This window comes from Cucumis melo, chromosome 1 (genome assembly GCF_025177605.1).
Source record: "Cucumis melo cultivar AY chromosome 1, USDA_Cmelo_AY_1.0, whole genome shotgun sequence".
Classification (NCBI taxonomy): Eukaryota; Viridiplantae; Streptophyta; class Magnoliopsida; order Cucurbitales; family Cucurbitaceae; genus Cucumis; species Cucumis melo.
Genome location: NC_066857.1, coordinates 3,568,226 through 3,594,691, shown reverse-complemented (window position 1 = coordinate 3,594,691; position 26,466 = coordinate 3,568,226). Strand labels below are relative to the sequence as shown.

The 26,466-nt window shown below is 32.8% G+C and overlaps 6 protein-coding genes across 10 annotated transcripts; 3 read left to right on the top strand and 3 right to left on the bottom strand.

The window, feature by feature from the left end:
- Positions 1-1,441: 1,441 nt before the first annotated feature.
- LOC103495654 (transcription initiation factor TFIID subunit 6-like) lies at positions 1,442-9,846 on the bottom strand. Of its 5 annotated transcripts, none has more exons than XR_007821170.1 (14): positions 9,701-9,846; positions 9,073-9,249; positions 8,416-8,502; positions 7,746-7,847; positions 7,561-7,669; positions 6,492-6,592; positions 6,271-6,408; positions 6,075-6,170; positions 5,055-5,179; positions 4,072-4,204; positions 3,343-3,468; positions 3,127-3,241; positions 2,286-2,718; positions 1,442-2,157 (listed from the first exon to the last, which is right to left on the bottom strand). XR_007821170.1 is itself a non-coding variant. In XM_017046276.2 (13 exons), the coding sequence occupies exons 2-13, from the start codon at positions 9,196-9,198 to the stop codon at positions 2,342-2,344; spliced, it is 1,635 nt and encodes a 544-aa protein (XP_016901765.1). In that variant the 5' UTR covers positions 9,199-9,249; positions 9,701-9,846; the 3' UTR covers positions 1,442-2,341. The 5 variants fall into 5 exon arrangements, 3 of the variants coding, with proteins under 3 accessions (XP_016901765.1, XP_050941200.1, XP_008455502.1); XR_007821169.1 differs by having other exon boundaries at positions 9,341-9,794; XM_017046276.2 differs by having other exon boundaries at positions 1,442-2,718.
- On the top strand, positions 1,724-2,207 carry LOC103495653 (uncharacterized). Its single transcript, XM_008457279.3, has one exon. The coding sequence runs from the start codon at positions 1,724-1,726 to the stop codon at positions 2,135-2,137; it is 414 nt and encodes a 137-aa protein (XP_008455501.1). The 3' UTR covers positions 2,138-2,207.
- A 3,133-nt stretch (positions 9,847-12,979) lies between the features above and the next one.
- Positions 12,980-15,571, top strand: LOC103495651 (protein IQ-DOMAIN 33). Its single transcript, XM_008457278.3, has 7 exons — positions 12,980-13,197; positions 13,306-13,488; positions 13,727-13,993; positions 14,155-14,361; positions 14,444-14,557; positions 14,638-15,009; positions 15,241-15,571. The coding sequence occupies exons 2-7, from the start codon at positions 13,417-13,419 to the stop codon at positions 15,394-15,396; spliced, it is 1,188 nt and encodes a 395-aa protein (XP_008455500.1). The 5' UTR covers positions 12,980-13,197; positions 13,306-13,416; the 3' UTR covers positions 15,397-15,571.
- Positions 15,572-15,795: 224 nt separating this feature from the next.
- On the bottom strand, positions 15,796-17,462 carry LOC103495650 (eukaryotic translation initiation factor 1A-like). Its single transcript, XM_008457276.2, has 2 exons — positions 17,340-17,462; positions 15,796-16,516 (listed from the first exon to the last, which is right to left on the bottom strand). The coding sequence occupies exon 2, from the start codon at positions 16,500-16,502 to the stop codon at positions 16,065-16,067; it is 438 nt and encodes a 145-aa protein (XP_008455498.1). The 5' UTR covers positions 16,503-16,516; positions 17,340-17,462; the 3' UTR covers positions 15,796-16,064.
- Positions 17,463-19,221: 1,759 nt separating this feature from the next.
- LOC103495704 (exopolygalacturonase-like) lies at positions 19,222-20,943 on the bottom strand. Its single transcript, XM_008457331.1, has 4 exons — positions 20,797-20,943; positions 20,403-20,702; positions 19,559-20,077; positions 19,222-19,467 (listed from the first exon to the last, which is right to left on the bottom strand). Exons 1-4 carry the CDS (start codon positions 20,941-20,943, stop codon positions 19,222-19,224), a joined length of 1,212 nt encoding a protein of 403 aa, XP_008455553.1.
- A 2,078-nt stretch (positions 20,944-23,021) lies between these two features.
- On the top strand, positions 23,022-24,948 carry LOC103495649 (uncharacterized protein At4g28440). The gene is made up of 2 exons (XM_008457275.3): positions 23,022-23,420; positions 24,509-24,948. The coding sequence occupies exons 1-2, from the start codon at positions 23,171-23,173 to the stop codon at positions 24,694-24,696; spliced, it is 438 nt and encodes a 145-aa protein (XP_008455497.1). The 5' UTR covers positions 23,022-23,170; the 3' UTR covers positions 24,697-24,948.
- The last annotated feature ends 1,518 nt before the right edge of the window (positions 24,949-26,466 follow it).

Here is a 26,466-nt window from a genome sequence, read left to right as displayed (position 1 = left end):
ATAATTACACGTTGAGTGCCGCCAATTAATCACGAACATCTTTTGTATTTCTTATTGTGGGCATGTGGGCTTTTTCCATTATCAAAATTGTTTTATTGAATATAAATATTTGCTGCTTTGTTGTATTTTTTAAAAGATCCCGTAATAATACATATTTAAATATTTTTTTAAAAAAATAAATTTTTTGTGTTTCTATTTTTATAAAGAGTTAGAGATGTAGAGGGAATTGTTAAACAAATAAGAAATAAATGTGGACGTAAAGATAATGCATAATATTATTTAAATAAAAAGTTACGCAAAATAAACATAAAGAAATATATTAAAAAAAAATTTTAAAAAAAAAAAAAAAGTTATAGATAGAGAACACTATAGAAAGAGAATGAAATGTTAGAGAGAGAATATTATTATATATTATAGTGAGAGAAATTAAAGAGCAATAGATGCTGTTTCAAAAATTAAAAAAGATGAAGAGGATCTATAAATTAAATATAAGTTAAAAGTAAAAGACATAAATTCATGATATACATTAGAAAGATAAAGAGAATATTAGTAAGGGAAAGATGAAATAAATTTGAAAGTGAAGTTAAAGTATAATTATTTAATACTTAATAGTATGTTTTAATCTCTATACATTCATTATTTAATAGTATCAAACACAATAAATATATACCAAAAATTTCTCAAATTCCTAAAGCAGTGATATAAAAGGAATAAATTCTAAACTCTAATTATCAACTATAATAACTAAATTCTTCCATTAGTTTGCAAATGCAAATCAACCTTTCTTTTTTGTATTCAAATTAGAGAGCATTTTCATGACCCTCATAATTTTATTTGTCGCCATTTTACTTCACGAGCTGTAGCGACAGCCTACATATCTGATTTCTTATTTTTGCTGTTTTTCTCATTATCGAAATGAAAGTAAATTTTCATGATTTTTTTTTTTTATTATTTTTGTTATATATATTCTTTTAACTATTTTCTACATATTCCTGCGTTATCATAGAGAATTTTCTCCCAAATCTTAGTCGTAATATTCCTTAACCCTAAAGATTATTGTCAATAAAACAGTTTGACAGCATATCTTCTCAGTATACAGTAGCTAGTAAGGAATAAATTTGTAACTTATTTTAGAGGTTAACTTTCTAAATTTAAAATATAACTTTTTCTAAAAGAAAAATCTCTTGTTTCTTAGAAATAAGCAATAGACTTAGTCTTGTTAAAAGCATGTTTAAAATAAGTCTATGTTAAAAGCATGTTTAAAATTGAACTGTTAATCACTTTTGTTATCAATTTTCAATATTAATAATATAGGACAAAAGTGATCTTTAACCATTTTAAAATTATTCTCAAACATGCAATAAAATATGGTTAAAATTATTCTCAAACATGCAATAAAATTGTCATGTTTAACCGACCAACTGGATGCTTAAAGCTCTACTTCACCGACTTCTCCTCTTGTTGACTTTGATTCATTAATGTGTTTGTACAAAATTCCATTTGAACATCCTTTCTCACATCCATTAAATCAAATGAAGATAGGCCCCAAGAATCTTCAACAGTGGCATAAACAAAAGGCTAAAAGAGAACTAAACCCTCCTGAGACCTATTTATATGACGAAACCTGAGCCAACCTTCTGCTCGTCAAAAACCCAACTCCAAATCTTTTCCTATACCTTCCAATTTCCTCTTTTAATTCAGCTAAATATCAGGACTAGGTAAAATGAGTGTGGAAATATTGGACAGTACCACAATTGTCAACTTTGTTGAAGATGAGGCAGCTTTTAATGCCTATATAAGAGATCGATTCACTCACCTTGACACTAACCATGATGGTCTCCTTTCCTATAATGAGATGCTGGAGGAGTTACAGAGTCTTAGGGTGTTCGAAGCCGATTTTGGGAACGATAAGAAGCTTGATCCAGATGAGCTTTCGTCTGTCTATAGTTCTCTGTTTTTGCAATTTGATCGTGACTCAGATGGAATGGTTGATCTGGATGCGTATAAGACTGAGATCAAAAGAATGATGCTAGCTATGGCTAATGGGATTGGCTTCTTGCCTGTTCAGATGGTGCTTGAAGAGGGCAGCTTCTTGATGAAGGCTGTTGAGCGTGAAACTGCAATAATGGCTGCTTGAGTAAAGTTACCTTTAACTCTCTGTATTAGTAAATTCAAGAAACAATTCGAAAGAGTGAGGTTTTTGTTAACTGAAATAAGAAATATTATTTTTCTTTTTGTCAAAAAAATTTCCTCTAGATTCAAAAGATTAGTAGCCATTAACTTACACGTAATTCCACAGCAACATGAACAGTGTTTTCTACTTGAAGATGGATGATGGTTATTATAAGAACAGAGACAATTCAGGAGCAGGAATGAAGCAGAACATACTTTCACCAAACAAATCTAACATAGATGTTAACAACTTTCCAGAATTAAGATCCTCCTTCCAGACTTGAGATAGAACAGCTGATCTTTTAAGAATTTGATCATCATGCTTCCCCTTTCTACTAGTGCTGCCTGATGATATAGTTTCATTTTGCATCTGTCCTGAAGATGTAGGCGAAACCACATTGGAATTGCCAGAGGCAGCCGGAACAACTGTTCCTTCCATGTGTGATGCCGATGAATTAGTTAACATGACCCCCATTGGACCATCAATTAACATCCTCTTGAGAGGAGGCTGCCCTTCTAAGTAGTCTGCATTTGCCTTGCGTTTGTCTAATATTATGCGTGCAGAATAAAAAAAATGAATTTTAGCATGTCAACTTCAAGCAGTATACAACTTGCATCAAGAACTAGAAGATTCCAAAAGTTGTAGGATTTGAAGGATTTGGTCACTTAAACAAGAGAATATATCAGCATGCAACAATTAGGACACATCAAATAATTACTTCTTAGTTCAGCAGGCTCGCTATTCATATAATTCAAGGTATACTAATGGGGACGTTTCTGTATGTAGTACCATTCATTGCATAAAACTCAGAAACAAAAATTCAATAGAGAAGTAGGTGCTGAAAATCTACGTCATTCAAGGAATAAAAATTTCCAGCTTAGAGAAAAGTAAACTAAAGTTGATAGTATTTTGTATCTCAGTTGTTTGATTCAAAGAAAGTTTCAAGAGCTTACTTGGGAAAGTGGTGGTGATAATCCTTGCATTTGTTCGCAAAACAGAACCTGCAGGCGTACTAGGCAAAGGAGGAAAAATCTTGACGCGTTCATATATGCACTGACCGACGGCTCGCTGTAAGCCATTTTGTATCGTTAAAAGATTACATCAGTTCCTACAGAATATTCAGGTAAGAAACTAAGAATGTTAAACCAGATCCTAACAAAATAACTCACTAGCAAGGCTCCATAAACACGCCACGCTTCATGCCTCTTCATCTCATTCTTTTGACTAGCAAGAAGCATCTCAGGTTCCAGAAGTCCCAGATATGGCTCAAGATTTGGTAGTATAAGAAGATGAACCTATAAAATATTAAATACTACAAATAATTATGAAGTCAAAAGACCTTTTTACTTTTCATATGTTTACTTTTGCACTTGAAAGACAAGCGATCATCAGTATCATACGTCTGAACATGGAATGAATTCAAAGGTCAAAGGCTTTTCTGGTATAGAATTTTATTTGGTAGCGAGAAACTAATAGATGTTTAAATTAAAGAAATGAAGCTGCAGGTCGAACAGATCGGATTCTCTTAGTGTTGGTGAGATAAAAAGAAATATCAAGCTAGACTATTCTCAATTCGATCATATCAAACTTGAAATAAAGGTTAGAAAATCAAACAAGGACGAACTCATCGAGGTAAAAATTCTAATCAGATAAAATCAGCACGCTAATCTAAATCATCTTTTAAGTTCAACCTGATTTTTCTTGTTCATCTAAAATAGCAGAGGCAAACTATATAAACATGATCACTTCCCTTCTCTATAATAGCATTGTTTTTCATACTTTTGAGACAAACACGTTAGTTTTATTTCCATGCAGTCATGTTTTCTTTCGACTCCTCTAACCTCCAACCCTCTAGATAGTCTAATTAAAGATAAAGAAGCAGGTAAAAAAAAGCATACCACATTCATCCCTAGGGCTGCTAATCCTCGAATTGCACCATAATGTTGAGTCAAAGACCGCTTTGGGTCTAAAAATGCATTGAGAAGAGTTTTTGTGAGCTTTGTCTGCAGAGTATTGTAAACGTGACCAAACCTGCAACATTAAAACTGCAACCTTACCAAAATGATCTAAGAGTGACACATCTTGGAAGTAATGTTACAGACGACAAAGAATTATACCATGCTCTGAAGAACAATGTTTTAGTAGTATGTTTATTAGTAGTATTATTTTAAGATCAAAAACCTACTTCCACTGAGATAAATGGAAAAATTCAAAAGAGCATACAAAAAGATAAGATAACACAATAAAAGGGGATGTCCAAATTCCAAACTAGCGATAAATAAAGGAGTCCAATCTAAAAGCACAAGGCTGAAAAGATAATTACAAAAAGCATGAGTAACAGATGCCTAAAAGAGATACATTAAATCAAACAAGAGACCACGCCTCCTCTTGAGATCCCTCAAGCCCCTCAAAAACTCTCCAAATCCTCTCTAACCATATTCCCAAACAAAAGTAGAGAAAGCACAATGCCACAAAATCAGCCTGTATTGCAACAGGGAGATGGAAGAACCCTTCCTACGTCATACCTTAGCAAGCTCCCACTAATTATTAGAGGAACCTATTTTCTGCAGAGTGTTGTAAAGTAAAATTCATATAGACCAAATCCACTTTGATCTGCTGTATACTACAGCTGAACTGTTTAAGGTGGTAGTTGAAATGAAGCATTGCAATTACTGCAAGTGATCAATAAGAAGCAAGCCAATAAAATATGTAATTACTTTTTCTTTAAATAAAAACTTTAGAATATATAACTAATTCAAGTTGATGTTCCATATGGGCATGTAGTTTCATAAACATGTAGAAAGTGGGCCTCAATTGCCTATGCCCATAATAAAAAATGATAAGCATTTGACTAAACAGAACCTGACAAATCAAATCTCACCTTTTACATATTAAAGCAACCACTTTTGCCGTGAAGTCTCTAAGCTCCCAATGGTTGTCTGAAAATCTATTCCCCAACCTTTTCGCAACGAGGCAGGTCACCACAGATGGCATCATTTGGTGTAGCTGAGAAGAAAATATGCTTGCTCAGAGACAGAATGAATACCTTCCACACAAAGCACCAAACAAAACCATATATATTATCCTTTTTGTTGAATTAAAACTGATTCACAATGTAAGAATAGAATGCATACTAAATATATCTTTTGAACAAGTTGAAGAATGATCAAAAGCCCAAGTCGTTTTTTCTTTTTTTTCAGAAAAACCATTACTTTCATTGAGAAAGAATGAAAGAACACACAGCCATCAAAAAAGCCAAGCCCACAAAAAAAAGGCCCAAGTTGGTATTTGATAGAGATAATAGGAGGAAAATCATTCACAAGGCCGAATATTTGAAATTGGAAACATCTTCAGCCTATTTTAGTGATCAACTTGAAATATTATCTTCACAAGAAATGTTACCTTCATTGATATGCAATTGCAAAGGAAGTAGAGGGAGGAAAAAAAGAGGAATACTACACATAAAAGCTAAAGACACACCGCGAAGAACCTCACAGAAAAACTCATCTGACTTCGAGTTTATCACAAAAGGAGTGTAATTGATTTGTCCTGCTCAAGAAATAATTCCTCGAACTTTCAGGATCCATGAACGAACTTATCAATATGAATTCCTTTTTAGCATCTCTATAATGCAGAAGAGTCAAATATGCATCTTCGTCTCACTCAATTATCTAAATTTGAATGACTTCTATTCTAATTCATATTCTATTATCAGTTACATTGAGCACCCAGAATCATGGAAGACAAGGTAGCCCAAGAAGATGATAGTAATATAGCCACTATAGAAGATCAATGAGTTGTCCTCAGAATACTACTGGACTTGGACATTCATGAATCTCAACTCAACCTTCAGAAAAAGAAGATTATACAACATACAACAGATATGTTGAATTCAACTCACATATGGTTCAATGTGGATATGAGGGTTCTGAAGAAGACTCCAAACAACACGCATCAAAGCAAAAAGAAGGGAATAATCACCCAGTCCACGAGCAACCTGATATCATTGGAGAATCAACAAGGGTAAATTTAAAATAAAAAAAATCTCAAGAAATTCTAATCCAATCTATAGATCTCTTGTGCTCAAACATTTATACCTCATCAGCTATATAGCACGTAAAATAAGGAACCAATGGGTGAAGTCCGGAGTCCGTAGCTAAACTCACTAATGCCTTCTTAAAAAGGTCCGTACTGGATCTACTAACAACAAGCTCTGTGATTTTGTCAAAATAAAGCTGCAAATAATGTTTAAGAACGTGTAGGTTAGATATCAATTAAACTTTAATAGAAAAATATAAACCAATAAGAAGTCATTTACCTGAAGTTCCTTGGAAAGTATATGCTTCACTGGTAATTTGATGTCAACTGGAACTTCATCCTTTTGTTCACTACTTTTGGCATCAGAAGGTGGTAAAATTACTGTAGAAAGGAAAGATACAAAATAGAGGTTACTAAATAACTTGGGTTGCAACAACTGGAGAAAACAGGAAAGAGGAAGAAACATTAAAGAAAGATTAGATCCAATTCCTTCTTCCTTTTGGAAATATTAAAAAAAAATTTAAACATGGTTGCCTTTGACCATTAGCAGAATCCTACATAACCAACAGAGCAGAAAGTTTTGCATAATTGCACAAAGATCACACAAGTGATTCAGCATTTGCGGAAATTGTTAGACTGAAAATCAAAAAACCTCAAGCCAATTCTTAGAACAACCAAACTTAGATAGTTATATTTGAACTTGAACCTTGCAAAGTAGTAATAAATGAAACAAAACTAAATATACATCTCTTTGTTTCCTTTTTCCCTCTTCATTTCAATAACTACAGTTGGTTTTCACTCGTGCCCTTGAACCACTCATCACTCTTGATCCCTGTTTTTAAAGCTCAAGGTGCAATAAAGCACAATAGTTTTCAAGGCATAAAAAATGTGCGGGCTTTTTTTTTTTTTTTTTGTGAGGGGCACTATATATAAAAGTAATAAACTAAGAAGAGAAAACATAGTTGAAGTGAAAATATGAAAAATAAATAATAAATAGAAAAGACCCACAAACAAAAGAAAGTTTGCATTTAGGCTTAGTAATTTTATTTTTAGTTAATAAAGAATGAAAAATCCTAATTATTACTACCATTTAGAAGTAATTCAAGAAAGGTGTGCACCAGCCTTTTCAAGGCAAGGTGCCAGCCCTAACTTGGGTGCCCCTAGGTACCTCCCGGAGGGATTTTTAAAACACTGCTCTTGAAGAAACGTTTCATCTTCAAAACCAACAAACACATATATGAGCAAGTTAAATGTTGCCAGCAAAACTTAGTCGTTTACATTTTGGGGATATACATATCTGCCTGACTTGAGAGTTACAACAATCCATTTTAATCAGATTTGAGGCAAACCTTCTACAGGAGCATTTTCTGGTATTGCAGGCTGTACACCTTCAATTGCTAGCCAATGGCAAGAAACTGCTGTATCAAGAGGAGCTTTTGGCAATGGGGCGTCAATAACCTAGAAGTAAAACACACATCTACATTAGTTAACATTGGCCTAAATGGGACATGTTGAATGATGAACTTTGTCTTACGTCTTTAAATTCCAGGTCCTTGTCCTCAAGGTAAAACAAATCCCTATGTCCAATGGCTCTTTTAAATCGCAAGGGCCCTCCCGAGGCAAAGCCATACATTGGCTGCCACATTAACATCAGAAAGAAGAGTGAATCAGTATTAGAAACTGATAAAAGAAACATAGGGTATGTTGAGTTGCTCCCGCAAGATCTTCAAGATAAAACACATAAAAACCATGCATCTTTATATCTGATGAATATAACACATTAACTTTACAAGATATTTTTATATTTGGAAGTGTTTAAGTTATACCAACAAATCTAGAATGAACTCCTTTCTTATCTAGTAAATCAAACACACCAAAGTTTCCCTTAGGGACCAGTTGATTGTTTTCTAGGAGTGTCACCAATTCAAGGATATTTCAAGTCAAACATTATGATAGCTGACGTCAACAGGCATCAAAGACAGGACATGATCAACAAAAAGAAATCCTACTAATCCCACCCCAGTTTAAGTCGCTTATATAAGGAAACTTATGGCTTACATAGTGCATCACTTGTCAGAATTGACAAGGACAGACTATTACATCACTCCAAGTCCTAAATTAAGATATAAGAAATAAAAGAATATTTGCATATAAAATGATAGAAAAACATACTCGGAAGCCATTTGCTCTAGCATTGTACTTACCTCTACATTTCTCAGGTTTAGTGCACCATCAACATCATCTGCTGTCAACGTAGTTCTCTTGGAATGACGCATGCATTTGATGGCCTCCTAGAATTCAAGTAAGATAAATATTTAGCTCCTCCATCATTTATTATTCTACGACACACTATATTTATAAGAGACTCTTTTTCCACTTTTGATCGTCTTATGGAATTAGTGCTTTCTACTGCTTTTTTCTTTTGGGAACAAAACCAAGCAGTAAGCACCCTTTTTTCACATTTCAGCTGCTTATCATACTTATGCTCTTATTGGAGACTTTTATTGTAAACGCCTATTAATATGAGGCTTATCCTTTAGTTTGGTTCATTCATCAATGAAATGTTTCTCTTATATAAAGAAAAATTTTACAAGTTTTTGAGTATCATGACATCTAACCACTAGAACAAATATTGTGACCTCTTATTCAATTTTGCCGCATTGGGTTCATAAATGCCATTGCCAACATTCAACCGTTTTAAAGATCAGTCACCTAATTCTTCTCTTTGGTATAAGGCAGGTGACCCTCGATTTTTATGAACTTAAAATCATTGTTAAGCAACCCCTAAACAAGTATAGCCTAAAAAAAACTCTGCTTGTGCCGAACATATACCTTAGTTTAAGCATAAACAACAAAATTACCTGCATGATCTCCCGCAAACGATATTCCACATCAGGAGCAACTGCCAATGCGACATCAGGGGATAAATTATTGATCCCAACACATTCCGCAATGACCTCAATGTTTTCTTTAGATACAATACTCATTTCGTTTCTTCAAGATCTCATGTACTGAGCGCCCAAGCAACGAGATACGCCCTACAATGTAAAACACCCATCAATCAAAACCTCTGTAAGAGTAGATACCATCATATTATAAGAAAAAGAAAAGATGGAAAGATTCTGTTACGAAATCGACGTCACGGGCCGAACAATTTTAGCATCACTGGGTTAGAGTTTATATATTGTACAACCTCTAAATGTTAGAGTCAAAATCGTAAATAAGGAGCACGGGACCCCGGCTCGCTGACCGAACAGCGCCGTAGTTTGTAACGCTATTCAAGGCATTCCAACTGATTCTGTTAAGCTTAAGCTTAACCACTTAAGCTTAGACCGCCTTTGGGGCAAATTGCACAGGCACAATAAAGTAATAAAGGTAAAAGTGAAGAAATGGCTTCCCCGGATTTGTTCTACAATCGATGAACAGATTTACGCCATGGAAATTGAATCTAAGATCAACCAGCAAGATCTCAAAGAGCCAAAAGCTTACGATTTTCGGTTACGGTGATGAGTGGCGCTGCATGAGCTTAAGCGGAGTAGAAATTTTGAAGCTTTGGCAATTTATATGAAGAAAATCCACAGGATTCGCTATCCGAGTTTTTTCGCGGTGGACTTCGAAGTTCGAAGAACACAAAAATAATGGAATTAAGGAAGCGAACCCGAATGAAGCGGGTAACCCAACTTCCGAATCCGAATTCGAAACTTTGGACAAATTTCCGCAATATAATATATTTATAAAATCATAAATTTCGATTTGCTTTTGAACTAAAAATGTTATAAAGAAATAATGAAATTGGAAAATTACAAACACGGTGCATGTAACAAACTAATTAGTCATTTTTTAAATATTACAGACTTCCATTTTCTTTTATAAAGTTAGCACAATTTATCCTTCCATCTTTTTATTCATCGTTGTGTTACTCTTTTTTAGCTGCGATTTCTTCCATTTTTTGTTTTTAAATTTGAGTAACCAAATCTATTTTTTTCTTGTTTTCCTCCTTTTTAGGTGCATGTCTTTCTTCTTCTTTTTTTCTTCCTTTTTTTTATATTTAGTACATGCATCATATCGTCTTTCTTTTTTTTTATATGTTTAGATTAGGTAACCAAATCCAAACGATGTATATAAAAAATCTTGAAAAAATTGATTAAACATTTAAATTAGGTAACAAAACTAAAGTGATTACTACTCAAGCAGTATGTTTGAAGTTTGAATTTGATGACAATATAAGTGCGTCTTAGTTCAACAATATGTAAGGATGAATATTCGATTCTTAAAACTTTTTATTTTAGTTGACATTTATTCATTTTTCTTGAAGTTGGAATTATTCGAGTTAATGTATATGTTAAAAAGTCAAAGTTACTTATTTACCGTAATAAATTAACAAATGTACTGCAATAAACGAACTTGCATATTAAACATAAACTTATCTTTAAAAATTATGTGGGAATAAAATGTTTATGAAAAACCCAATAAAACACAAAATTGAAAGTAAAGGCACGTCTCAAATTGATTCTAATGAAGATATATAACCGCAAATGTTCTATAAAATAACGTGGCAATTCATAATAATACTTGATCGAAGAAAGTTCTATGGGTTAATTTTACCTTCTCCCTTCATATGGGTCCAAGAATTAATTTTTTAAAGAAAAAAATTAATATACTAACTTTTGTAATATAATTAAAATTAGGTTAGCCTTAATTCTTAGATAGTTTAGATGAAAATTTGTCTTTGAAAGGATTTCAACCTCCTAACTTAACAAAAGTTATTGCTCATTTTCATAAATAGTCTTTTCCACCTCCAGTTTAAAAACAATGATATATTTTAGAAAGGGAAATAACCAATTATTACAGTAACGATAAATGTTCACGTGGGGTTTCTAGATAAAAAGTGTTTCGTGAGGTTGAGAATTTATGTTAATTTTAAGGTAATGTGGTTCTATTTCTAGTATTTTTTTAATTTGATTCTCTTTTAGTTGGATGTATGCGCTTGATGTATGGAAGCAGAATGTGTGATGTTTTTCAAGTCGAAGTCATAGGAGAATGTTTGTATATTTAAAAGACTTGTATTTTCTAGTAGTGATTAGCTTTGGGAATTTTCCAATTTATTCACACTAGGTTTCCAAAGAAACGCGTTTCATGGGTTGAACTTGTATCGTTGATGTTGATGTTGATTTTAGTACGATGTGGTTTGATTTGTATATCTTGATTCTCTTATTCCTTTTCGGTTGAATGCATACGCTTGATTTGAAAAAACTAAGCGCATTATCAAAATTCGACGAATTTATGTTTTCAATTTCATTTTGAAGCATATATTAACTCTTAATTAGTCTCAAATTCAATTATATATAATTTCGTCATTAGTTAGTAAATAACGTGGCAATTTATAATTTGTCCAAAATTTATCATTCAATACTAAATATTAATTCGAATGAGAATTAAAAAATTGAGAAAACAAACAATTGAGTTATGAGCAGACAATCTACGATTGTTCTGGAAAAGAAAATAGCTGTCACTATTGAAGAAATGTTAGAACATTTTTGAAAATAGCAAAATATTGAAATTATTTTCAAAACATAGCAACATTTAATCACTCTATATATTTCATTTAAATTTTTTGCTATATTTCGTAAATAGTTTCAACTTTTTTTATATCTATAACAATTCTCCAAAAAAATACTTGTTTAGGTATCATTCTAGTCCATATACATATTAGCAAAACTTTAACGTAGATTGTATGCACAAATGGTTACACTTAACTTTAGCAAATGATTTGATTCTTTACTAAAGATAAAATGGACATGTCGAAAGGCCAAAAGAAAAAAAATTCAAATTACAAGAACACATTGAGGAAAAAGAGATTATATTTAAACATAAGAAATTAACCACAACATAAGAAACTATAAATATTCAATCCACTGATCCTTACTTTCTAATCAACTATTCACACTTTTTTCAGTTGATTACTTTTGGTTTTGGTATAAAACTTTTGGTTAAGTGGCAGACTAACATGTTTATCAGATCCTATAAAATTGAAAGCACTGCCCACAAAAGGTTAAAACATATATATATATATATATATATATAAGGTGAAAAGGGATTTAAAAGTTAGTTGTTAATTTGCTAGTTGAATAAGTAAAGTATGGAAATTTAAATCTACCTTTAAAGAGAATGAGTGAATGTCAATTATCGATATAGTCGATTTGGTAGATTGACCAACGAAACACCAATACCTTATTACACGACATATTGCGTAGCTAAATTGTCATTTCCATCCTTATGACCTTGATTCAGTTTCTTTTTATTTATTATTATTTTTGTTTGTTTGTTTTTGTTATTGAGCAAGGGCAAGAAAGTGGAACTTAAATATTCTAAATTGGACGCTATTTTCAATTTGAAGTTTTAATTGAAATCATTGATTATAGTTGAATCTTCCATCAAAAAAGAAAAGTACTAGTAACTATAAGGCAAGGTCAGCTGTTCAGACTTTCTTATCCCAAATTGTATTAAAAGGATAGTTAAATCTTTCTCGAAAATATACTATCATCACTCTTTGTCACGTTTTAGAAAACAATGGCAAGTAAGAAAAAACTGTTTAGCACACTGGGACAACCAAAGATTCATGGGAAGATTTTACCAAATGATAAGGATTAAAATAAAAATTTATAGATTTGTAAGGACTAAAATGAAACCGAATAATTTGGGGACCAAGATAGTTAATTTAATCCAAAAGGGAAAAAGAGATAGTTATGTTATGTCAGAGTGTAATGAAAAGGAATACACATATCCTCATTGCCAAGCAAACCTTTTTTTTCTTTTCGGGGGGGTTTGGTTTGATGAAACCACAAAGCAGTGTGTTGTATTGTGGCAACCATGTGCAAAAAGTTATCTGCAAAGCAATTAAACTCTTGCCAATCTAATCCTTTACTTTTTCTTCATCTTCCATTATTTCCTTTGAGATTTAAGTATCCCGTGTCCAGCTCTAAAGGGTATTTGATAATGTCTCTCTAACAATTTGCTTCCATTTCCCTCTTTTTTCACCTTTATAACACTGCCCCCGATTTGCATTTTCTCTGAGTTGTGTCAATTACTTGCAGGTTTCTTTACCTCTTTCTCTCTCATTGCATGACTTTCAGCACCACAAAGACTTAAAGAAGCTGTTTTTCTGTAGATTTCCCTTCTGGGTTTTCTCTGTTTTGTTGAATGTTATGGGCATTAAAGGAGAATTGGTTAGGAATGTGTTCTTGAGGAATCGTTCTTTCAAGACCCATGAGAAAAATGTAAGTTTGGAGTATAGTTTGTGTTAATTTTCCTTGAATTTGTTCTTTTTTTTTTCTTAACATTTCTGTCCAAGTACTTGATGAAATGCCAAGCTGAATCTTCTTAATGTTTCTGTTCTTCTTTAACTTGCTTTCATCTTCAATTTCATTTGTATCCCAATTATTTGTTCTCTTTCCAAGATGATTTTGGTTTCTGAGTGAATTGTTGTAGTTTTGATTTCTGATCCGAATTTTTCAGACAAGGAAACATAGTACCGTGGAAAGGAAAAAATGGCACTCTGTTAGATCTTACCTGTGTGGGGATGAGTACAATTCAGTTCTTGTTGAGGAAGACGCAGCTTCCATTAGAAGCTCTGAAGCAACTGTGACACAGCCTGTTGACGAGCTAGAGGTGTCAAGACAGAAACAAGAACCTGGAGTGGAGGAATCGGAACTAAGCTCTCAATTGTTAAAGCGCCAAGAACAAGCAGCATTCATCATCCAGTCAGCATTTAGAAGCTTTCTGGTCATTTTAACACTTTTGCTTTGTGTTAAAACATTTGGATCCCAAAACTTTTGGTTGAATCTTCTTTGATTCAACAAAATGAAGTGAAACATCAAACATCTTTAGCTTTATAGAGAAAAGGATAGAAATGAACTCTGTAATTTGATGAATTTGAATTGCAGGCTCGGCGTAGAGATAAGCAGATCAAGAGGATGGATAATGATTGCAAGGGCATCATTGAAGGAATAGAAAGTCCAAGTAGAGAATCTCTAAGCACGTCCATTGAAGTTCAGACTGGGAATTCCGAAGCTTTCTCCGTTCAAGATGAAAGAATTGTTCTTTCCAACCGAGTACAACAGAAATCCAAAACCCAATTACATAGGCTGAAGGTTGAAGACGACATGCTCTGTGTAATTCTTTGAAAGCTAGTAATGATCTTATGTAACCTGTTTAGCCCTCTGGATTTTGTAGGAAGAATGGGATGATAGTACAGTGAGTAGCAATGTAACAAAAATGAGGATCCAAAACAGGCTAGAAGCATCAACAAGGCGTGAAAGAGCTCTAGCTTATGCTTTCTCACAACAGGTACAATTTTTATACTTCAGAAAATAAAGAGGTTGGATTGTTTGGTGAAATAATTCTTGTTACTCCTATTGCATTGTTAGTTAAGAATTTGCTCGAAGAGAAAGCACTCGAAATCCGACGTCATAGAAGCGAACATGAGCTGGAGCTGGCTAGAGCGGTGGATGGCCACCCGCCTTCCTGAAGGCTCCTCGGTTGAAACTCACACGAGGAAGCCATCGGAAGTGATTGACAACAATCACAGATTGATGTTAAGCCAAAGACTCTTTGATATAAGTGCAGAAGAAAAGGAAAGCTGCGGATCTAATGAAGTATCTGTAAGATCTGTTAACTTCTCTGCTGATGCATTGAAGAGTACAGATAGCAACTTGGCTAAGAACAGATTAAAAGGTTCAAGTGATATATCAAGGAGGAAGACTGTACCGAGCCTCCACTTTGATGGAGATTTTACAAAGGTATATCTCAATCCACTTTGACTAATAAAAGACCTAATGGGAATGGCTTTTGCTTAAAAACCCTTCTTCAAATAAAAACGCTTTTTGAACACTTTAAAAGTCATTTCGGACCTAGTTCGGAAACCATAAAAAGCGAAGACCAACCCAAGTAGTAACACCCAAGTAGTTTAAAGGCCTATTATTCTCTGTTTTTCATTGTATATTTGTTGTTTCTTCTCAATTTAATTTTAGGTGAGCAAACGGGATTGGGTAACACCAGCAGAGAGTGAAAGAGATAAAAAGAGCAGACAAAAGCAAGCTGGGGGCAGAGGAGAAATCAAATGTAACGATACATATATTGACAGTTCTCCAAGTTCCTCTCCACTTGAATCCAGAATCGGTGTGTAATTTAGAAATTGAAACCTTCTAATCCATCATCTTTGATGTTATTTATGTTATAAGGCAACCCCATGTATATTAAGGATAAGAACTCTCATGAACAGTTAGTAACCACTTAAAGAATTTAAGATGGATGAATAGTGCAAAGTATTTCCTTAAATAAAATGAAGAAACCCTTATACAAGTATAACTTTCCAACCTTCAAGACCAATGGTTTGATCTGACGTAAAAGGCTTATAATTGACCTTAATGAGTTCAGACTGATCAGCACTATTGAAGCAAGTTGAGAAGATATAATAACTATTTTGTACATTAAGCAATGAATGTATACCTGACACACGACAACAGAAGAAAAAAGTACAATTCCATATAGTGTAGAATGTCTATTCATTTACTCTAGAGTAAATATAAGAGAAAATATCACATCTTGCATTTAAAAAGAAGAATGGTACAAAACCATCTCAACAACGGGGTGAAGTTGTATTCCAATAGAAGTATTATTGGCCAGAAGGGGCATATGTAATCATTCTGTATAAACGAACAGATGTTACATGGACTTAAACCGATTCCCATCATTTTCAGACTATTATGAAACGGAATTCGGTTATACAACCTCACCCCACATAAGTATGTAGTTATCATTTACTAAGAGATTATTCAAAATAAAGGACTAATATCTAGATCTTATCAATGTCTTCATCCTCAAACTCAATGTAAGCATCACCACCACCTTCGTCGTCGTCATCCATACCCCCAACAATACCTTCATTAAGACGTGTATTCTCAGGTAACTCACCGTAAGCTTTCAAAAGCCTGGCTTCATCAGGCATGTATTTGAGAATCACATCAGCTTTGTCATCTTGATAGTCACGAAGACCAACTAGTATGATATCCCCAGCTGCGATCCAAACTTTCTTGTGCATTTTTCCTCGAATATGACAAAGACGTTTAGTTCCATCAATACACATCGCTTCACACCGACCATTACCTAGCATTCGAAGCACTTGAGCATATTCCTGTCCATCTTCCTTAAACACAAGCTCACGCTTCTCATCATCTGCCTCGTTCTTACCTCTCTTCCTATTCTTTCCTCCTTTTCCCTTGTTCTTTGGCATGGTTGCAGATAATACTATCGATATAATGGAAAATTAGCCACCAGAAACATAGATTCATAAACTAAGCTAGAAAGTAAAAGCCAAAGAAGTGGTTTGTAAAATAGAGCATTAGCAAAATCTGAATCCCCCCTTTCCCTTGTTCTTCGGCATGGTTGCAGATTATACCATCAATATAATAAAAAATTGGCCATCAGAAACAAAGATTCATAAACTAAGCTAGAATGTAAAAGCCAAAGGAGTATTTGTAAAAAGAGCATTAGCAAAATCTGAATTAATCATGAATTATCAAAATAGATTTGCCAAAAAGGAGAAAAAAGAGGAGTTTCAACACTTGTGAGTTATCATGACTACACTAGGGTATGAGCATGTATGCACAAAACAAAACCACTACCCAATCAACAAATATGATCATGTGGGGTTCAACTAGTAAAACAGATGATCTTCTTTCAGCTCACTAATAATTGCATGTGTTTGGCTGATTTTGGAAAGGCTAAAATAATTTTATTTTGATATTCAAAATCACTCTGAAACTAATATGATGTCTAATTTTCCAATTTCCATCATAATTGGATTTTAGTCATTCATGACCTACAACCCTAGCTAGTTACTGCAACCTTTTAACATAATCAAATTCATTTTACATGCGATGAACACAATCAAAGACCAGGAAATCAAAAAAGAAAAAAAAAATGATGAGAAAACGAAAATCCAAAATATTCACACTAATCAAGCTATCTTAATCTTCATCACAAGAAGAGAAGGGCCGAACAAAAGAAGAAATACTGACATGCACAAATATGGTTATGAATTAGAAGGAAAGGAAGAATTGAAGAGTACCTTCTCTCGCACAGAGGATTCAATGGAGCAATTTCGCAGAAGAGAGCTATGTAATCTGAGAATTAAGAATGTTCTTCTATCTTCTTATTATTACGCAACCTAAAAGTATTAAATAAATAAAAGAGAATCCGCCAATGGACTGGGCCGAGTTTTAGCCCTATAACAAACAATGAATTCCTTATTTGGGCCCAATTCTATGATCCATGTACTAGTCCAAAACAAAAAAGAAAAGACTTTGTTATATTTGGAGATTTATTTTTAATAACGTATTTTTTTAAAATATTGTTAAAAATATAATAGAAGTTGGCAAAGTCGTGTATCTTGTACAGGACTTTGCTTGAAAGTCGTAGACGGGATCCACGACTTCAATGCGTGAACCCACATTTTTCTTTTTTCACATTATTTAATATATATATATATATATATATATATATATATATATATATATATATTTAATATATGGTAGATCCCACGCCTTTTTAAGATATTTGATATATATAAATTTAATATATTGTGGACCTCACACATTATTTTTAAGATAATTAATATATATATATATATATTAAATATTTAAATTTTTAATTTTTAAAAATATTTTTCCATATTCCAATTTTCAATTTTAAAAATTTTATTTTCTTATTTAATATATTTCCAAATTTCAAATACTAATTTTCAATTTTTTTTTAAAAAAAATATATATTAACAAAATATGTTATTAAATATTTAAATCTCTAATTTCAATTTTCAAAATATATATATATATATATATATTAAATAATGTGGAAAAAGAAAAACGACTTTCGAGCATTGAAGTCGTGGACCCCGTCTACGACTTCCGAGCAAATCACTCTATTTTTGTCAATAATTTGTCTTCTACCCTATTTTTGACAATATCTTTAAAAAATACATTATTAAAAATAAATCTCCGTTATATTTATAATATTTTTAAATGTTGCTATATGATTAATTCTTATTTTTAAAACTACAGCTAATTATAATTACTCTAATATAATGTATGTAAAAAACGGATCATGTACCAATATTATTAGTACGTCGAGTGGTAAATTGGTCTTCCAACTGCCTTCATATCATAGTTTAAATTCAAATGTTTATATTTTTTTAGATTATTTTTACTGAACTATAAAGTCTCGATAAAATTTTTACATCCACCACAAGAGGTATGATGTAGTTATACCATAATTTGTTTGTCGAAAAAATAATTTTTGCTTAAACATTGGAAGGATTGATTTTCTTTCCAATGAAGTTTGCCCCTTAAATTTATGCTTGAAGACGAGCATGGATGTCCACGCCACACAATGTAATCCAGTATATAAAAAATAAGAACACAAATAAAGGTTGAGATGTTTGATGAATTTCTTAAACATGGAGTGTGAGCAAAACTTATATAAGTGTGGATTTGAAATAACTTTGGGTAACAATATTTTAAATTAAACTCACAATCCCTCGAGAATAGAAGGTATATTGATTTTTTTTTAACACTTGAATTTATACGAAGGTACATAAATGGATAGAGGTCATATCCAAATAAAAAGATAACATGTGATTACTTGTAAAGAATTGATAGTTATTATATTTGAAGTCTATTGCAATTTCATACATACATATATATATATAAAAGAAAATGTTTCATAACCGTTGGTAAAATTGTTTGAACAAATATTGGCATTTCATTGAAAGTGACAAAAGGAAATCTAAAGTTAGGATCGTTAATTATATTAATTACCTAAGAATTTTGATTAATAAATGTAGGGTACTCATATTACCAAGTTTCACTCAAACATTCCAACCACTCGTTTATTTGGAAAAGTAAAGAACAAAAGAAAAATAAAAGACAAAGGAGTTGTCTAATTAAGGTTGTTCGTCATTTTGTAGTATAAGAGGAAGAGCAAATTGGAGGATTTTGTGTTCCTGAAATGATTGGTTTCACATTCATGCATTCAGATGTAAGAGAACCTTTTATTCCATTATAGACGAGGTCAATGTTGGCTACTTTTACTTCTTCACACGGTAGGTTGCTACTACAAATAAGTTTGACTGCCACTGGAGTTGCAGAACTTCCTCTAATATTCTTGAAGCTCACTTTATTAATCTTAATCTTTGATGGAATCTGAAAAATGAAAGTGAAAATTAAAATTTGTTTGTGAAGTTGACATGCATGAAGAATTTCAAAATCAATGTGTTGAGAATGCGATCAATACCTTGCGATTGCATTGATTCCATGGGCAATACTCTTGATCTATGAGAATTGGGTTGCTAACATTGACCATTGTAATGTCTAAAAAATGCATATTGGTTGCAATACCAGCAACGGGAGAGGCTGGCCATGTTTTGATCCTAACACCATTAGTGGTGTTCATTATTGTGCAATTCTTTACGATGACACCTTCAACAGGTTCTTCATTAGTGTATTTTCCAAGACTTCCTATGCTTATTCCGTGACCTGGCCCACATGTCACATTGGTGATTTTTACTCGTTTGCTTCCATCTCCAAGTGAGATGCAATCATCTCCTGTTGCTATTCGAGATTTCAAGATTGAGATCCCAATGGATCGACCAATGTGTATTCCATCTGTATTGGGACTATCTTCTGGTGCAATTATGTTGACACCATCGAATGTGAGGTTGTTGCATCCTAGGATGTTGACATGGAAGTTTTTGCTATCAAGTGATGTTATTCTCCTCACAATCGAATTGGTAATGAAGTTAAATCTTAAACTCTGGCAATTTTATATGATCAATAAGTTGTGTCAAAGATAAGATGAGAAAGCTATGCAGAAAATTTTAGGGAGGGATGAAAATTATGAGTTTTCTCTATATATTTAGTCTTGATATTTAAAAGAAAAAATAGTTGCTCTTTTGCCTAATTTGTTATAGTCAAATTTAGTTCAATTGTTCTTTCTTAATAATTATCCTATGGTATTAAGAACACATTTACCAAATTATAAAAATCAAAATAATAGAGAACAAAATCTAATGAACCCCTTGAGAATCAACAAATGAATGGAGTTAAATGGAAAAGAAAACAAAAGGTATAGAACTTACAATAGGGAGGCGAGCACAACTTATATGTTTATGGCAATCATTCTTTTCCCAACCTGCCTTTCCTTGGCCATCAAAAACTCCTCCACCCGATAGTGTCATTCTATCAACATATGCAAAAGTAATCCAACTATCTCCATGAGGGTGTTTTGGAGCTTGCAATGTTCCACGAACTCGAACTTCAACAGGGCTCTTGCAAGGGCCTTTAAATTCTCCTTCTCTTACTTTAAATGTTCCTTTTGGAATAACCACCGCACTTGGACGAAGAGATGCACATGCATCATTCCATGCATCTTTCAAAGCCTATGTTTCATAACAACACCACAAAGGTTAGCAAAAACAATTAATTAATTCAATAAATAATCACTTTGATATATACTTTATTGTGTGTTTATACCTCAGTGACATCGGCACCAGACACAATATTGCCATACTTCCTCAAATGAAAAATAACATCAACATGAGATCGAGACTCAACAGTAAATGATAGCAATGCCATCAAGAATGTAATAACCAATAAGCTCGAATACTTGATCACACTCATATCGTCTTTCTTTTCTCTCTCTCTCTTTTAATTTCTTCTTCGTGTATGATGTTTAAAAATTTTGTATGAAACGATGATGTTTTATTTTGCATTCAAAATCTACATATATATCAATCGAAGAATAAAAGACAAGCTACACTAAACCTAAAAGAGGTTAGGTGGGTTGTGAACTTTGTGTATGAAATTAACCCATCCTCCCTCCCTTCTGCCTATGCACAAATTTGATAAACTAAAATTTGTTTATCGTTCACAAGTCATTACATTAAATGGGTGTGCTACAAAATTAACAATTTTTGTAGCCACATTAATCTAACACCTTAGGATTTATAACAACCCTAAAAATTGATGAATTTTTTTTTTATCATCGCATCGTTTTGTATATATTATTATTGAAAATCATTTAGGGTATCGATGATTTTTATGGTTAGAAGTAAAGAATTGTAAATCAAAATAGAAATTTGTGTTTTGAACGACTAGTTGGTTTCTCGTAGAGGTGAAGAAAATAATTAATTTTTTATTATCATTATTATATAATTCAACAAATTTTAAAAGATTATTGTTTATTTCTAGTTGAGTAGATGAAATATGTGTTGAACTACGTTTAATTTGTATCACATGATGATATAGGAGGAGATACCTTTCAACTCGATGATTAGGGTGCAATTCCTAGGTGCGCCAATTATTTTCTTATTATTATCATCATCATAACCAATGGTTTTGTTTTTCTTTTAACAAATTTGCTTTATTATGTTTCTTATCTCTAAGACTTTTATTTCAACTTATATATGTACATTATAAGACTCGTGTAACACATATCGTTCTAATTAGTACTATATATAAACAAGAGAAAATAAAACTAGAATTAAATTTTTCTAATTCTTATTCGGGTAAAATTTACTTTTTTTTTCTTTGTTATTTAAAATTATATTCAAGTTAGAATTTATTTTTTGAAATTATGACTATCACTTTAGACTTAATAAGTTTCTAAAAGATATGGTATTTTAATATCTAAAAAACTCATGAGAAATATTCAACTTGCTCAACAATTAACTGTCCTTTGTTAGACAAAAAAAATAATTTTGTTTTTAATATCTAGTACTATATATTAGGCCCACGAATTGAGGTGTTAGTGATTTCGCATATATTTTCTAAAGCTAATGAACTCTATATGACACCCAAATAGACGATAATAGACTAAAGTTTAAACTTTATGTGAAGTTATGTCACTAGCTTGAGATTCTTAATCGACCACATGTGCTAGTTAATTATGCTCGTTTTGGCAATATTATATACTTTGAATGCGTATACCGACGCATCAGAACTTTGTTTCTATAAACTAGTTGTGTCCCCTTACCAAAAAAAAAGCCATGACTCTATTATTGTCCAAAACGCTTGTCTACAAGAATTATAGTGGAGATCGAAGCATCAATCTCGAGGAAGAGATTAAGAGGAAGATCATATATGATTGAAGGTGTTTAGGTAAAAAGTTGAATCATAAAGTATAAAATAAATATATTAGAGTTAAAAAGTATAGGCTAAAGTTTATAGTTATTTACGAACCTAAATTATTTAGGGATACTTATAAATATAAAAATTAGATTAAAAATAATAATTTATATAACAATGTTTAAAAAAAATTATAAAAAATAACAAAATCAGTCAAAATCTATCTATTATAAATATCTCATCGATCAAACATATAACATTAACATTATAAAATATTGATCTATCATGAACAGATATTTTCTATGGGAATGGTTGTAAATATAGCAACTATATTCAAAATAATGAAATATATAGCAACATTTTTAAAAAGAATGCAAATATAGCAAAATCTGTCAAAATCTATCAATGATAAGAATTTATCACCGATAGACCATGTAACAAATGTTGGTCGTGATAAACCTTAAGAGTCTATTAGTTCATAGATATTTTATATTTGCAATTTTAAAAAAATATTGCAACTTGATAATTGTTCTAGAAATTATTACCCTTCAATTGATTATTATTCCTTCGTTGGTGGGCGAAACAAACTGAAAGCAGCCCAATTGATTGTCTCGAAAATGAGCCCATATTCTAAAACCCAATCTGGAAATCCCAAATGTGAATGGAACGCGAAATTAATTTCTTAGGGTTAGGGTTTTGACCCTCAGGGTTCGATTTTCATTCTCCATTTCACGTTCCATTTTCATCGGCAACAGGAATTCGTTCAAATTCTTGGATTTCCATGGCGACGCCAGCAGCGAATGCTCCCGCAAAGAGGAAGCCTGTTTTCGTAAAAGTAGAAGAGCTAAAGCCTGGAACCAGCGGCCACACTCTCACCGTCAAGGTTGTGAGTTCCAAAAATGTTAAGGTTGTCAATAAAGGTGGACGATCCACCATGCTTACTGCTCGCCCTCAGCAATTAACTCGAATCTCTGAATGTCTTGTTGGTGATGAGACTGGTTCCATCGTCTTCACAGCTCGAAACGACCAAGGTGTGTTTCTCTGATGATTTTGTTTGAAAGCCTACTTTTTTCTCATCTTTTGGATGTATCCATGTGCTTGCTGAGATGATTTTGTGTAAGTTTACGATAAACGTTGAATATAATGGATGGGTTTTAGTTTCCATTTTATTGGATGTCATTCGGTGATTTTGAATTCTTTTGGAACAGTTAGTGGTCTTCATTTTTGTTTATGAAAGTTCTTGATAACTGAGAAGTTACAATACCGACTGCAAAAAACTCTCCTTTGTGGTGTTATATAATCTTAAAAAGGTGCACCAATGAAAATTTATTTAACCCTAGGAATGACTCCTCTGTGCCGAACCACCGTGAATATTTTGTTCCGTTGATTAGTTGTTTAATGGTTATTTTCTAATATAAATAGAATTTGGATGTTGAGATAATTGTATTACAAGAAGTGTAATCATAATCAAACATTGAGATTCAAGATCACTTCAAAATGCGTTTAACAAGGTCTGAAATAGGAATCCTCTTTGGGCAGAACACTTGGGTGTTTTGGATTGACTTTCTACATGCTTAAAGCTACTTTTTTTAACACTTAAAAACACTTCTTTTTAGCCATTATGTATTAGTTGCGCAAAGGGAACTACATTGTCGAAAACAGAATACAAAGGATTATTGTAGGGTAGGATATCTTTCGTTCAAGCACTTGAAAAGATCCTTAAGGACAGTTAGTGTGTGAGTTTTTTAGTCTGTGGGATTGATTGGATGTTACTGGTCGGGATAGAGCTTCTTTTATGTTTATCTCCTTCAAGTCAGGACCATTGAGATGGTGGATTTAGGTTCATGGGTGTAGACATACTTTGTCTTCATGTTGCATTGTTGTCATTTTAATTGCATGGCTGTTTGGCCCGTTTCTTTATATACTGCCTCTAACTTAGCAATTGATGTTCTTTTACGTGTCTGCTTGGTATCAACTACCTATGGCTGTGTATCGTGTATGTTATAGGTGGTAAAATGCTTGTATTGTTGGAAGTGATTAATGTTTATGGTACCAACAAATATATGTATGTATGTTTATGGTGTAATATTATCTAAACAAATGGTTGTGAACTTTGCAGTTGATATCATGAAGCCAGGAAACACTGTGACCCTAAGGAATGCAAAGATTGATATGTTCAAAGGTTCTATGAGGTTAGCAGTAGATAAATGGGGACGAGTTGAAGTAGCTGAACCAGCCAACTTTGAGGTTAAAGAAGACAACAATCTCTCACTGGTTGAATATGAATTGGTTAACGTTGAAGAATGACTTGAAATTATGCAATGTTAATTATCATGGATTTACTTTCTTTATTGTGTGGTGGACTGCTATTTAACTGGTATACATTTTCTATATGGCAACACAAAAATCTTGCTGAGAGTAATATAAGTTGATTATTGATGTGCCTAACTATGCTTAATTTGGATCTGATGTGATAAAGATCTTCAAGGGCAAAGTGCAAATGTTACTTTCTGGTCTACTTATTATTTTGAAAAGTAAATAGAATGCTTTACCAATGTACCTCTTCGTTTTGGTGCCTTATTTCTATGACTATTGTGGTATTCTGCTTACTTACACTTGAGGAAAGGTATATTCATACTTACATTACAGCCTTTGCATTCAAGAAAATCAAACTCTTGTCCACATGCTTTGGCAGATTACTAGACTCTACGTATTGGGTTATTTAAATTGTTATCGAATATAGTTCCAAGTATTAGGAGAAGTTAAACATGGCTATGGTTATGAAAATCTTGGATCATAAATAAAAGTTCAAATAAAAGATTATAAATTTAGTCTATGAATTTAAGATTTATGTTTATTGGGAGTAATTTTGAGATTAAAAACACTTTTTTCTGTTTCTAATTCAATTTTATTTTATACGGTGGTGTTTGGTGTTAACTAAAGTTGGATTTTTTTAATGATGTTATTTAAATATTTATTAACAAAAATAGGATAGGGGAGAAAGAATAGACAAAAATAAGGAATTGAGATATTTAATATTGAATATTTAATATTTAATATAAATGAAAGTATACATCTATTAAGAAAGGGAAAGGAAAAAATAAAAAGAAGATTGTGAAGATGGAGGAGGTAGAGGTAGGTTAGACACTTGTGAAGGTGGTGATGTATCACAAAGTCACAGAGAATCGAGTAGAGCCAAAGCGGAGCCCCATCCCAAGCACCTTCCCCACCAGAAGAAGAGGAGGGATCAAAAACCTCCCAACTACCAAACACATGATACACTTTAGTAAGACGGTGAGCCATATCACTCACTGTCACGCAAACACTAAGAGTAACCAACTACACTAGATGCAACAAATAGACACTTAATCTTAGCCACAAAATTACTCATCTTATAGAGATTTACAACACTAAGCCCAATGACAGAAACATGATCAAAACAATCAAACTCAGCCACAAAGAGAAAAGGAATGTCACTAGGAAATTGAGAAAACATAGACTTGAGCCCTTTGACAAGACGGGTATGCAACCCGCAGAGATGAGAGACCTCAAGAGGTCAAGAACAACCCAACCAACCCCACTCGCCCCAACATTGTCCAACCACGAGGCGTTGATATTGAGCTTCCACACCCCAACTGTAGGCGGAATCCAAGAAGCATGACTCATCGGGTTCTCCTTCCTAAGCGAAAATGGAGCCTCATCCCCCTTCAAACTAAACTCCTTTAACAGTTGTAAGACAATTCTTCTCAACAGAACATCACAATTTGGCTCGAACCTGCAACGCTTCACCACATTTTTGTAATTCTGCACATTCTACAGTAGGATAGCCACAAACCCCGATATGCACCTCGGTCGTAGAAACCACCCTATCCCAACAATTTTGCAAGCTCCAGCAATTCCTGAAATTACTAGAAAGTCCAAACAAGGAAGGGAAGAAAAATAATCAAATGCTTCTAGAAAACTTGCAACCCCCATAAAACATGATTAGTCATCTCCATGCATTTCCTACACAGAAAACAAAGCGAGTTAGTAGAGATTCCCTTTTTACAAATTATCGCAAAAGTAGGGAGTTAGAGA

Bases quoted from the DNA above. Each gene is read 5' to 3' on its own strand.
- LOC103495653 (XM_008457279.3), top strand. From the start codon at position 1,724: ATGAGTGTGGAAATATTGGACAGTACCACAATTGTCAACTTTGTTGAA.
- LOC103495654 (XM_017046276.2), bottom strand. From the start codon at position 9,198: ATGAGTATTGTATCTAAAGAAAACATTGAGGTCATTGCGGAATGTGTT. The intron at 7,848-8,415 runs GTAAGTACAATG...TTAATGTGGCAG, and splicing joins TAAACCTGAGAAATGTAGAG to CCAATGTATGGCTTTGCCTC. The intron at 2,719-3,126 runs GTAAGCTCTTGA...GCATAATATTAG, and splicing joins TATCACCACCACTTTCCCAA to ACAAACGCAAGGCAAATGCA.
- LOC103495651 (XM_008457278.3), top strand. From the start codon at position 13,417: ATGGGCATTAAAGGAGAATTGGTTAGGAATGTGTTCTTGAGGAATCGT. The intron at 14,362-14,443 runs GTTGAAGACGAC...TGGATTTTGTAG, and splicing joins CCCAATTACATAGGCTGAAG to GAAGAATGGGATGATAGTAC. The intron at 15,010-15,240 runs GTATATCTCAAT...ATTTAATTTTAG, and splicing joins TTGATGGAGATTTTACAAAG to GTGAGCAAACGGGATTGGGT.
- LOC103495650 (XM_008457276.2), bottom strand. From the start codon at position 16,502: ATGCCAAAGAACAAGGGAAAAGGAGGAAAGAATAGGAAGAGAGGTAAG.
- LOC103495704 (XM_008457331.1), bottom strand. From the start codon at position 20,943: ATGAGTGTGATCAAGTATTCGAGCTTATTGGTTATTACATTCTTGATG. The intron at 20,703-20,796 runs GTATAAACACAC...TATGAAACATAG, and splicing joins CTGGTGCCGATGTCACTGAG to GCTTTGAAAGATGCATGGAA. The intron at 20,078-20,402 runs GTAAGTTCTATA...TAAAATTGCCAG, and splicing joins GTTGTGCTCGCCTCCCTATT to AGTTTAAGATTTAACTTCAT.
- LOC103495649 (XM_008457275.3), top strand. From the start codon at position 23,171: ATGGCGACGCCAGCAGCGAATGCTCCCGCAAAGAGGAAGCCTGTTTTC. The intron at 23,421-24,508 runs GTGTGTTTCTCT...TGAACTTTGCAG, and splicing joins CACAGCTCGAAACGACCAAG to TTGATATCATGAAGCCAGGA.